The 12072-nt window shown below is 55.6% G+C and overlaps 1 protein-coding gene across 12 annotated transcripts in view; it reads left to right on the top strand.

Moving 5' to 3' along the window:
* LOC143433236 (protein turtle) overlaps positions 1 to 12072 on the top strand; it is a 121257-nt gene that overhangs the window by 81948 nt on the left and 27237 nt on the right. For 10 of the 12 annotated variants that reach the window (XM_076910503.1, XM_076910508.1, XM_076910509.1 and 7 more), the window contains 4 exons: positions 6873 to 7000; positions 7692 to 7859; positions 8001 to 8320; positions 11603 to 11736. In XM_076910503.1, the coding sequence (XP_076766618.1) occupies positions 7711 to 7859; positions 8001 to 8320; positions 11603 to 11736 (603 nt within the window). In that variant the 5' untranslated portion in view covers positions 6873 to 7000; positions 7692 to 7710. The remainder of the gene's footprint in view (positions 1 to 6872; positions 7001 to 7691; positions 7860 to 8000; positions 8321 to 11602; positions 11737 to 12072) is intronic. The other 2 variants (XM_076910507.1, XM_076910504.1) reach the window with 1 other exon arrangement.

Raw genomic sequence — 12072 nt, 5'->3', positions numbered from 1 at the left:
GTGGCTTTGCGCGACGACTCGAACGGGGGGTATCTTGTTCGAGGTATTATTCAAAAGTTACGACGGCCATTCCGCTCGGACTTGATCGCAGGGTGTGATACCCGAAGGGCGTTAGCTACGATCTTAGCCTAATTCACCTTTAACGACCGTTTAAGCGGAATTTAAACGCGTATCCGGCGTAGCTTAGGCACACCCCTGTCGTCGACTCGACACTCGAGCCTCCCCTGGTCCCTCCCCAGCCCGGATAATGCTCTGGAGCAGGTTTTCTCTCGCCACCGGCGGCTAGACCGTGTTCTCGTCGCCAAGCTTCCGTATTATGCAAGCTGGGACTCGCTCGAAACTTCGTGCTCCGGTCTAAGTTTGCGCCACGTGCTTTAGGCAGCTCGTAGACACCGCTTAAGCACGACCCCGTCCTTGTTTCGCCGGTTTACGTTTGTTAAGGGCACTACGCGCACGTCGCCGCGAGTTACCGTCGCCCGGCGAAGCTTTCGATACGTCAGCGGTTTCAAAACCCGGGGGGTTCCAGGAATAATCGTTTCGGGGAACGTTCAACGATCGCAGAGAGTGGCGCACCGTCCCGTGAAATCAGACAGCTCGTTTATTCGACGGACGTTTGAATCTGATTACGCGAATCGAGTGGCGAACGAGCGTGGTTGGCCAACGAGGCACGTCAGCCAACTTCGTCTACCGCTATATTCTCGAAGGTGCTGCTGGAATTTCCAACGTACGTAAGAACCTTTTTCACTCGACGATCCGCGTGTCGTTCGCACGGGACGGTAGTTCGCGTTGATTCGCGATTCCTCCGGTTCTGACGCGTTCGTAGCCGAGACGAAGAGGTCGAAAGCAAAGGTAGGAATCGAGAAGATATTGGTCTCTCTCTCTCTCTCTGGAAGTGGTACGCGCGGAAGGGTAAATTCACGCGGCAGCAATTTCCCTTTTGGCACTGCTGGTCGCTCCGGAAACACGGTTATTGCTCGCCGCCCCCGAGAAGTCACTCGTTTGGTCGCTCTCGGTCAGGGGGTGGCGAGAAGCGAGACAAGAGGGACGGTTAAACGCGCGTCCCAACGGCGCGTTCGATTCAATTGCAGCTGCGGGCTGCTGGCCGACTCAATAGAAACCCAGCTCGCGTTCCTCGCGCTCTCGGAACGGACCGGATGTCTCGTTGCCCTCCTTCGCGACGGTCTCGAAAAGAAACGCCCGCTCTCTGTCTCGAAAAACGTTTCCGCGAGAGGAACCCTCGAATCGTGGCTCGTTCAACGCGTCCCCGTTGCCGCGTTAGCCTCGAGGTCCTCGATTCGCGGCTCGCGCATCGGAAAAGATGGATCGACAGGAAGGAAGGAAGGAAGGAAGGAAGGAAGGAAGAGAAAGATAGAAGGAAGAACGTTAATTAAGCACGAAATTGCCAGCAACCCCGTTACGATGCGCGGTACTTTATTCGCCGTCCGCGATTTAAACGCATTGTTAGGAGCGCGTTAATGGCGACGGATAATTAGAGCCGAGCCAGCGGTGGAACTTTCATAACCGCTCTCCGATACGTTTCGCGTGAAACGCCGGGAAGAAACTGTTTCCCGGCGCTGAGCGAGCGCGATAAACAAACTGCAGCGGCGGATGCATCGACCCGACTCTCTCTCTCTCTCTGCGAGTCGCTTTGCCAACGCGCGCGAATGAATAAGTGAACGAGCTCCCAGGAACGGCGCGCGGCCCGGTGAAAAGTTGATGAGACAACTTTGGATTTGTTCCACATTCTCCGGGCTGCAATCGCTATCCGCGACGCGATACGTAGGCCACCGCCGTGTCGCCGGGAATAAGAAGCTCGAGCGGCCGCGGGTAATTGAAATTTCCCGTTCCCGGGCGAACGACCGGCAGCTGCCTCGCCTCCACCCCCCGAGGAACGAATTAAAAGAGCGAACGGGCTGGCGGAGGAGACGGTTCTCGGTTGTTCCTTGCGTTTCGCCGTCTGCGAAGCTTTACGGTCTTTCATAAACGGCGCGTTGCTGGGCGGGCTTTAACGTTATTGCAACGGCGGATCGAAATACAAGCCAGACTATGTCGGGGTTAAAAGCTGCGGTGGTGGAACCTGGACGAACGCTCGGTGTCGGAAGAGGGTGGATAACGAACGAGAGGGGAGACGCGTGGAATCCGAAGCAGGACGTCGTCGAAGGGCGCGTAACGGGCGTGCTTTCGAATCGGCGCTCGAAGACGGCGGGGCTCGGAGGTGGACGCGATGCGGAATCCTCGGCATTTAGCATCGCGCCGGGACGGCCGCAAAAGTTTCAGTTATTTCGCCGCGCTCGAATCGTTTCACGGATGCCTGGTGATCGTGCTCTCGGTAGTAGCATTTTCGGTATTCCGCCGGCAGTTTCGCGGTCGCCTAGGTGACGATGCAGTCGCAGCTGGTGTCGGGGACGCGTTTTGCGGTGCCCGCGGTTGTTACGCAGCGATACCAGTCGCTTTCCAGCTCGCGCTGTTACGGCGCACCGCAAATACCGTCGGAACCTTTCCGCGAATGTATCCCGCGGTGGCGCCAGGCTACGCCGCGAACAGCGCCCATCGCTCGTCGCCCAAGCCTTTCGATCGAACCTTCGTTTCTGTTCTCGCTCGCGCCAGCGGATGCGACGAATCTCTCTCGAAATCGAGAAACCAACACACGGAAGGAATAACGCGGCGATATCGAAGCGTTTATCAGCGATGGGTCAGCTGGTGGAGCTCGTGGACGACAGTAACGTCCTCGCGTCGAGTAGGTTCGTTTCCTTCCTGGACGAACTTCTCCACTAGCGACCAGATAAACTGGTCCGTTAGCTGGAATCGAGTTAAGTACTCTGGCGTTGAACCGAGGTGGCCGATCATTTGACTTGCCGAGAGTTATCGGCGACGTCGACATCACTTTCAGCCGGCGGAGTGAAATTTGCATGGAACGCTCCGTCTTGTTGATTCGGTGAGTCGAGCCGTTCGCGTGGATTAATTCTCGAGTTGTTATGCCACTCGACGAATTTGACTCTCGCCGAGTCGATCCCTCGGAGCGCGGGAAAGAACAGGAACGAGTTTACCTCGATTGGGGGATTCTTCCTGGGGGACGCGTTTCCCGTAACGTTTCCATTTTCGTCGACTCGCATAACCGTCCTCTCCTCTCTCTATTCGAAACGCTCCACGTTCCCATCTGTTTTCAACTACGAAGCGCGAAATCGTGGGAACCGTCGATCGGCAATCGACCCTTTGCGACTCGCGCGCAGTCTCGAAGGGTCCGCCAAAGACGATACGCCGAGGATTTCCCCGGGGAGGTCGCAAGCTTAAACAGTCCTCACTTTAAAATCCATTTCCACTGTATTCGCCCGTTGCCCATCTTCGAATTCCCTTCCGCTCTGTTCGTTCCACCCTTCTCTTTCGTCTTCGCCCCTCAACCGATTCCCATCCCCTGCTCTCCTCTTATCTCGACTGTAATCACTGTCGAGACTCACTCAGGCCGACACGTTCGCCTCTGCGAGCGTTTCATCGTCCCCCGCAATCTTACGAGGCTGGAAATCTCGCGGCTAGGAACTTCGACGGGTGGTAATCGCGTCTAAGGCACGGCGAACGATTCTCCGGTGGGCTATGCGGAAGTTGGCCTGCATAGCGACTCGAGGCGTCGAGAGGGAGGGCGTCGGAGGAAGCGATTAACTCGCGCAGCGCCTGGTAACGTCCGATTTAATCGATGCCCCGCGTTCTTTTATCGCTTCGTCGGGTAATTGTTGATCTTCCGACGATCCGCTGGAATCGCGCGCGGCGATACCTCGTCGAGAGTCCAGCCGGACGAGAAAGTACGCGCGCGAGGGTGCAAAAGGCTCGAGGACAGGGGTGGGTTTTAATGCATCCCCGCGAGGACTTCACGGCGGGGCTTTAGTCGACGTATAATTGCATCAATTCGACGGAGCGACGGATTTAATTGACATCGCATAATTAAGTCCCTCGCTTCGGTCTTTATCCCTGGCGGAAGACGGACAGAGACGGAACTCGATATCCGTTTCGCAGAGGACGGTTATAGATCCACTGTTCGTTCGTCGTTGCTCGTTCCAGTGGAGAAGTGTTCGCGTCGTTCACGGTAGAAATGGCCTCGCGTGAAATAACCCACCATGCTATTCTCGTATCGAGGATATTAATAATCCCGGGACTCGAAACGGAACGGAGCGCCACTCCACTACCCCCCTCGACGTCGTCAATTTTGAAAACAATCTCGCGAGCGAGTTACATTTAATTACCGTCGACTCGATCGTTCTCGATTAATCCACGCCTTACGAGGGCCGTTCGCGACCCTCGTTTCCCTCTGAACGGTGGCGGCAATTAAAGGAGAGGGCGGCGCGCGGATGGAGCTCGTTCTCGTCGAGCGTGGGTAAACATCGCCGCCGCGAGGCGATCTCGAGGGCCATTCGACGATCCTTTTCACGGGCCCTGTTTCGACGTTGGTCAAACGTCATCGGGGCTGACCTCGGGTTCGTTCTCTTTTAGCCGCGGAATCCCATTCGCCGTCGCTCGAGAAGAGAGAGAGCCTTGACGGTAATAATTAACGCGCTCATCATCGTTCAGCAAGGACACGCGAACGGATCTCGCGCGACGGGAGACGGATGGCCCGAGCAGCGGCACGCTTTCTCTCGTCCGCGCGATGGTGAAAGGGCTCCGGCTCGACGTTGACGCGGACATGCATTTGCGATGAGCTCCGCGACGACAATGCGCGCGGGATATTGCTCGCGAGGCGTCCGAAGTCACCGAGTGACCCCGTCTTTTCTTTCGCGATAAAAAGGGGACGCGGTCGTAAATTGCTGTTCGTCGTCTTCGAAGGCTTGATGGTCGAGCAACGTGGCGAGAGCGGCAAAAATTTCAATGGCACACGGGAAGGCGAACGCGAGGAGGAGGGGGACGCGGAGAGCGGGCGTAATTGGATCGATATTACGCAGTGAAGTTTGGGTGGCAACTCAGGGCGGGCGCGCAATTTCAATTTTGAATAGCAATCGGCACTCGTTACGCGATACGAGAATACAAAAAGCACAGTCGAATTTTCACAATTGATCGAATCAGCTTTAGCCGGCGGTCGGAATTGAATCGGGCAGCGGCGCGTGTTGCCGCGCGGTCAAATTGCCCGTGAACGCTCGCCGGTTCGTCCGTTTTTCGAGTGGACGTCCCGCCGCCCGCGTTGCGAATATTTGCCGTACCACTAACGGACCAATCTACCGGCGCGCTCGAATCGAGCCGATAATAATGATAACGGTTAACGGCAGCGAACGAAATAAAGAGGAAAAAAGTGTTCCAGCTTCCATACTGCGCATAACTGCTGCCTTCCGTGCGACGAACTAGAGGGACCATCGTGACTCGAGATTTGCATACGACCGAGGGTTAATTAATTCTCTGGTGCGTCGAACCACGACCTCGTGGGGAAATTGAGCAACGTCGCGACTTTCAGCGATTTCGTGGGACCGCGCGAGCGACGGGGGTGGTTCGCACCCTCGAGCGCCACGGCGAGAAAGGAGACACGTAGATGCGTTCGATAACGAAACAATTCCAGCCTCGGACGATTAATCGGTCCCAGTTCGAAATTCGACTGGTCGAGCCGGCGGTCGCGTCGCGGCAATAATTTTTCCCTGTCGATTACGTAATTGATCGCGGGACTAATAAGCTGCGCCGCCTGGGAATCAATCTACACGGGCCAATTAATCGGCTGCCTCTGTTCGACTGTGGGTCGACGAGTTCGTGCTATTATTACAGCACCTATCTCGCGTGACATTTTTCAATGGTAGAAGCTGTGTTAAAAGAGTAGAAAATCGAGGGAAAAAATCGGTGCGTTTGAAGGTACGCTCGCTATAAATCCGGAAGATTTCATTTGGCCACGGTTACAGTCTTTCCCCGTTCGATTCATCCGGTTGCGCGGTCCGCCTGGTGGGCGATCAGTCGCGGGGATGAAAGGAGCGTGGGATTACAGGGGTAGGAGATACTGGTCAATCCCACCGGCTCAGCGCTAATAACCGTGGAACACGAAGACGAGTTATGACAGGTGGTGTCGTGGGTCACGCGTCCCATTGTTCAACCGAACCCTTCTCGTCTCCGCCTCGCGTCTTCTATTAGCAGGTTGCAATTCCGCGGCCGCCTGATCGAAGGTGCTGACGGCATCCCGTGTCACACCCTGGATCCCCAGTTATGACACGCTTCATTGCTCGGTTTACGCGGTCCGATCGACGGGCCACGGTTTACGTCCGTGACGGTTCTCCGCTCTCTGGTTCACCGTAAGACGGTAAAACGCGGGATTCTACCCGGAATAATATCCCCGTTAAAGGACAATAATCGTAAACGGTAGCGAACCGTACTCTGTTTTATGAACGCGCGCGTACGAGACACTCTGACCCCGTTACGATCCAACAAGCGTTTTTTTTTTTTTTTCGAATCGCGATTCGTTCCCTTGAAATGTTCCAAACGCACGCTGCGAACTAGACGAACGACGACGGCTCGTGAGACGATTATTCTCTGTCGCGGTCGATTATAGTAGCTCGATGGCGTTCAACCAGGAGCGGAATTAATCTTTGATACGACTCGCCGATCGAACGTCGAAAATTGGATCGCAATCACGCGGGGTTTGCTTCTTTGACGGATCTTCGGCGGTCCTCGCGAGGCGGTACGCTCGTCAGCGCCTCAAAGCGACATAATCGTTATCCCTCTGTCCAAAGTTCCGGCGGCTCACCCCCAGTATGCGAGCCTGGATCGATCCTCGCATCTGAGCACGTATCCCGCTAATCGATTCGATTCGTGTTACGCCCGCGCGGAATTTCAACTAACCCCGGGAAGAGTACGGTTGCGGGCCCTACGTAATCGCGATGTGCATGCATCGAGGCTAATTTTAACGCTCTGCATTTCAGGTGATGATAGCGACGCGCTGTGGTGGCTGAGGTGGCTGTCGCGGCGGCTGAAGAAGTGGCGAAGTTGGTGAAAGTCGGCGCCGGGAGCGGTCGATCCGGACAGCGGTAGTGGTGGCGGAACGGCAGGGGTGAGTGCTCGTTTCCCTTGTCCACGATTAGAATAGAGCTGGGAACAGGTTTCTGATCGGCGGTCCCGATCGAAGGTAACGAAATCGTGGCGCGAACGATCGGTTCGAGAGCGCTCGAGGGCGCGGTAATTCTCGTTCTCCCGTCGCGGTTTAACGTCACGGTCTGATCTGCTCGCGGACACGAACGGGCGAAAGAAATCGAGGAGGGAAAAAGAAAACGGGCTGTTTCTCGTTCGCTCGAGTCGAGTCGAGTAATCGAACCCTTATCGTACGATTCTGGTCTCCGTTCTCGGCGGAGTAATCGAGTGGCGCGATAGGAATCGGTCGGATTAAAACCGTCGGAGGATCGATCGAGGCGTTATGCCGCTTTCGTGACTGTATTCCGTCGAAGGAGTCGAGGGAAAAAAAAAACGTAGGCGGTCGGGACATACGGTTATCGTAACTCGACTGCATCCGAGCCAAATTGAAAATACCGCGATCCGATAACGCGACCGACCGCCTTTCACCTCGTCTGCAATTTATTTTTCCCCCATCGTTTTCCGCGAATCGTTACGTCGAGCGACTCGTCGGAGGAGGGAGGACCAAGAAGAAGAAGAGCAGGAGGAGGAGGAGGGCGGTCGACTGTCACGGTTGACGCGTCTCGTTCAATTATTCACGTTCGATCCATTACCCGGTTATTTATGATTTACAGATACTATGGGAGCGGGGGTATGGGGGGCGGAGGAGGGCTACAAGCCACGGACCTCCGGCGAAGGCTCGAGTCCCGGTGTTCAGGAAGCGCTTCACCCCAAAGCTCTCGCTTCTTAAGGCACGATGGCTCCCGAGCACCCGATGGAAGCACCGCTGACCAGGATGAGAGGTAGAGAACTTCGAGTCGAGCCGCGCTTTTCTCTATCCGCTTTACGTTAATGCCAAGTCTAGGGAGCGATAGATGGAGAGAAAGCATCGAGAATGGTTGTAACGCGGGGTGAATTCGTTTTTTTTTTCTTTTTTGGGGTAGAGTCGACTTGCAAGCGACTCTCGCTTCCGGTCAACCGACGTGCGCAGGAGGCTCTCGGACGTGCAGGCGACAGGCGGACGAGGAGAACGGCGAAGCGAGAGGTTCGAGGCGGTCGAACGGTGGATCAGGCGTAATCGGCACGCTGTACGAGAAGCTGCGGCTCTCCGTTGGAAGGCTGGTCAGCACGGAGGCCGAGAAGGAGGAGGAAGGAGCGAACGGGAAGAGGCATCGGCTTCGATGGTGTCGCAGGGACTTGCGGTGCATCGCGGACGTCGCGACGAGGACGCTGTTCCTCGGCATCATGCTTTTCATCACGCCAGGTACGCGCGCGACGAGTTTTCACGTTCGTTTCGTTCGACCGTTTACACGGTTTGCCCGAGTTGCGGATCAATTAGCGAAGCTGGCTAATCGGAACGAGTCTATCGGGTCGCGGTAATGGCTTTCGATCGTCTCTCAAGTACGATCGAGCGATCGATCTTGGGGTCTAAGCCTGGCGTTGCGCGACTCGCCAGCCAGCGCAGAGTCAGGCCAGTAATGACGTCGATTGAGATCGAGCAGAGGGTTCCTGTCGAGATACCTCTTGTAATTGGCGAGACGCGGCTGCGTCACAGTGTACAATTACGCGAGAGCGTTCGCTGGTACGTTTCGGTCGTCAAGGCCCGAAGGTTCTGCCAGAGGACCACTCAGAGGAGGTCTTGATTCCGCGCGAACACGTTCGTCGAAGATAACCTGGCAACCCCTTCGTTTCAACGCTCGAACCGACAGCTGGCTGTCGCCGCGGGCGACGCGCCTACCCCGACCATTCCAATTTCCGAACAAATAAACGTCCTCGAACGTCGCGAGAAACGACGTTAAACATTCCTTTTAATCACGGAATAATCTCTCACGCCTGGTTTCTTTGCCGCGCTAACGACGAGCCATCTCGAGCCAGCACGACACCAGAGAGGCGAAATGACCGTGGACCAGCGGCGTTGAATCGGTCGACACTTCGCGTACCGCCCGCTGAAATTAATCTTCCGCGTAACTGCGTTTATTTACGACTGTTACGTCGCGGCTGGCGAAGCTGCCGTGCACATAACCGATTTACCGGAACGATATGAATAAAGTGGCGTGGATGCGTGCTCGTTTCAAAGGATGCTCTCCCTCCTGTTTTGACTCGCGAGCACGCGGAGCGAGCGCCCCTCGCGAAGCTCGTTAACTTCATCAGCGGGAACAATTTCATTAAAACTCGAGCTTTTGTCCCGGGAAGCTCGCGCGTCCCGCCTGGCGACACGCGTACCACGGGTTAAAAGTACACCACCGAATCGATGCGATCGAATCGACGCGCTGTTCCATCGTTCAGAGCTGGAAAAAGATCGTTTTCTTTCGCGAGGGAAAAGTTTCGCGAGATCCTCGCTCGCGAAGTCCGAGGGAATTATAGCGAAATTGGCGGCGGGCAAACGAGGCGCGAAGAAAGAACAAGCCGGCGCAGGGAAAAGGGAATCGCGAGGAAAATTAGCGAGAAAGTTGTTTAATATAGAAAGTTGGATAAGTCGCGGGAGACGGGCGAAAGACGGACGAAAGACGGCCATTGTGATCGCCACTTGCCCGAGACCGGCGTCGTCGTTTCCCCTCGACAACTTTCCCAGTTAAAACGCCGGTAATTTATTTATTCCCCAATTATTTTCCGCCGGACCTCTCGGCCTTCGCCAGCCGTGGAACTAGCCCGCGGCTCCAGAGTGCCCTTCAACTTCTCCGCCATTCCTGGCGAATTTCTCGACCGATTCCACTGGGTAAAGACCAGGGTAAGGAGGTCCCCTCCCAGGAGAGGGGCTTGTATACACGAACGAGCTTAGCCCCGACGGTGGGTCCCGCGAGGTCAAAGGGAATCCCTGCCTGCGGCGATATTCAATTATTTCTTTCGGATGTTCGTCACCCTCCGCGCGACAATTATGTAAATCCCCTGGAGATTACGTTCGTCTGTTCGGAAAGGAGAGGAGAACTCGATGAGACGCGGAGGGTAGGCATCGTTCGCGATTAAATTCCTCCTCGGCAGATTGTCGGGGCCGGGGAATGGCACATGGGTGCCATAAATTACGTATACGCGATGAACGATCATGGTTTCTTCCTGGTGGCTGGCTCGAAACCAGCCCAGATGGCAGGCGATGGAACGAGTCGCAAATTACGTTCCTCCCTTCCAGCCGTTGCTCTCGTTAAGGCCCGTCTCGCGGAACGCCCGCTGGAAATCGACGCCACGGTCGATCGATCGAGACGAGCGAAGGAGGACGTAAAAAATAGCGCGCGCGTTTCGCGCGGCAGCCGATAAAACGCGCGAACCACTCGCCACGGAGAATGTTTGCCAAGTTCCCTGGGAACACGCGTACACGTGTATGTTTAACCGTGAAGTATCCAATTACGGTAAATAATTAAAACCCATATACTTGAGGGAAAAGTTAGCCGAGACGATGAAACGCTCGTTAGCCCCCGGTTAATTGCTTCTTGCGCGTCATCCCGGCGAAGAGGAGGGCCGCGTTCTCGCGCGTGCATCGGGCTTTAGCTCGCGCGCTTAATTATTTAGCGAGCACACGGGTTACGAGCCGATCGAGTGGCTGCTTAATTTCACGGTTCGCCGCTGGCTGAAAATTTCCCGATGAAGATGAGAGTCTTCACACGCGCGAGTCACCGTCGTCACCTCTGTCCTCGAGCGGGTCTTCACGCGCGTCCCGGCGCGTACACGCGCGGACGAGCAATAAAACTCCCGGGCCCAGGTATCTCGTTACGCGTGCCATTTGCGTATCCTATCGCGTGTCGCATCGTACGGAGAACGGACCAAGAACAGGTCCCGATGGCATTCGACGGAGGCAAAGATCGCGCGCGGCTACCCGCAGAGGTAAAAGCAAAAGACACGACGCGTTTTTTAAATCGTCAAAGGAATGGTCAGCTTGCCAATCATCCGGACGATAGACAGCGACAATGAAAGAAGCGCTCGAGCGACGATTAAAGATGACCAACGACCACGGAAACGAGGGGCGATGGCCCACTCGTCTCTGTAGAAACTAATCTTCGACTCTGTTCCCTTTTCGCGGTTTGTTTGTCCCATTTATTGGTCGCTTTCCTTCGCGTTTCCTCCCTCAACGTTTAGCTCCCGTCTGGCTCGCAAGCGGATTCATCAGCGCGACTCGATGATCGAGGAGATCGGTCCTCGCGACGATTCCTCGCACGAGGAACATTCGAGGGGCTCGCGAGCCATTGTTTCGACGGACGAGGATAATTTCCACGGCGCTTTCACGCTCCGATGCTCGCTCTCTCGAAAGTCTCATTTAGTTTTTTGGGCGGGCGCCCGCATCGAACGCCCTCGGCGTTGCCGCCGCTACCTTTGCCGCGTACGTACGTACCTCGAATTTTTCCCTTTTTTTTTTCCTCCTCCGTTGGGCGACCACTGCGCGACGCGCAAACAAAAACCAGGCGAAACCATCGCTGACTTTTCCTTCCTTTGTTTCCCCGCGAGTTCCATCCCGCGCGAAAGATTTAGATTTCGCCCCGCCGCGATCGATAGACGCGTCCCATTATCGCGTGGCGAGTCTTGCGCGACGTATAAAGATGTTTGAAATGGTGTGTTTCAGGTCTCTGCCACCAGGACGCGGTGCACATCACGGCAATCCTGGGGGAGAGCGTTGTCTTCAACTGTCACGTAGAGTTCCCCGGTGAGCACCCAGTGCCCTACGTTCTCCAATGGGAGAAGAAGGTAGGCGACACGGTACGATATCGGACGACACCCTCTGCTCTCTATATCCGTGAGTTAAATACGTGGGCCCCGCTTGACACAGCAACAGGGATCCGCGCTCTGGTATCAGCGAACGAAAACGTCGTCCACCACGTTCTTCCCAACTGCTGATCGAACCGTGACGAGCGTGAAACGGTACGCGACGCGTTCCCTCTCGCGTTCAACGAAATCGTCGCGACTCTCGTCGGTTCTGCTTCTTTTTCGATACGGTTCGTAGCGTGAAACTGGACTTCGAGAGATTCTCGCTCGTTAGAACGATTGCTGTTCTCTACGCGATCGAATCTCCGCTCGTTGCTCTTTTTATCGTTC

The sequence above is a fragment of the Xylocopa sonorina genome, chromosome 2, assembly GCF_050948175.1.
Source record: "Xylocopa sonorina isolate GNS202 chromosome 2, iyXylSono1_principal, whole genome shotgun sequence".
NCBI lineage: Eukaryota > Metazoa > Arthropoda > Insecta > Hymenoptera > Apidae > Xylocopa > Xylocopa sonorina.
The sequence above is the reverse complement of the archived record's forward strand: the minus strand, read 5'-3'. Positions and strand labels throughout refer to the sequence as shown.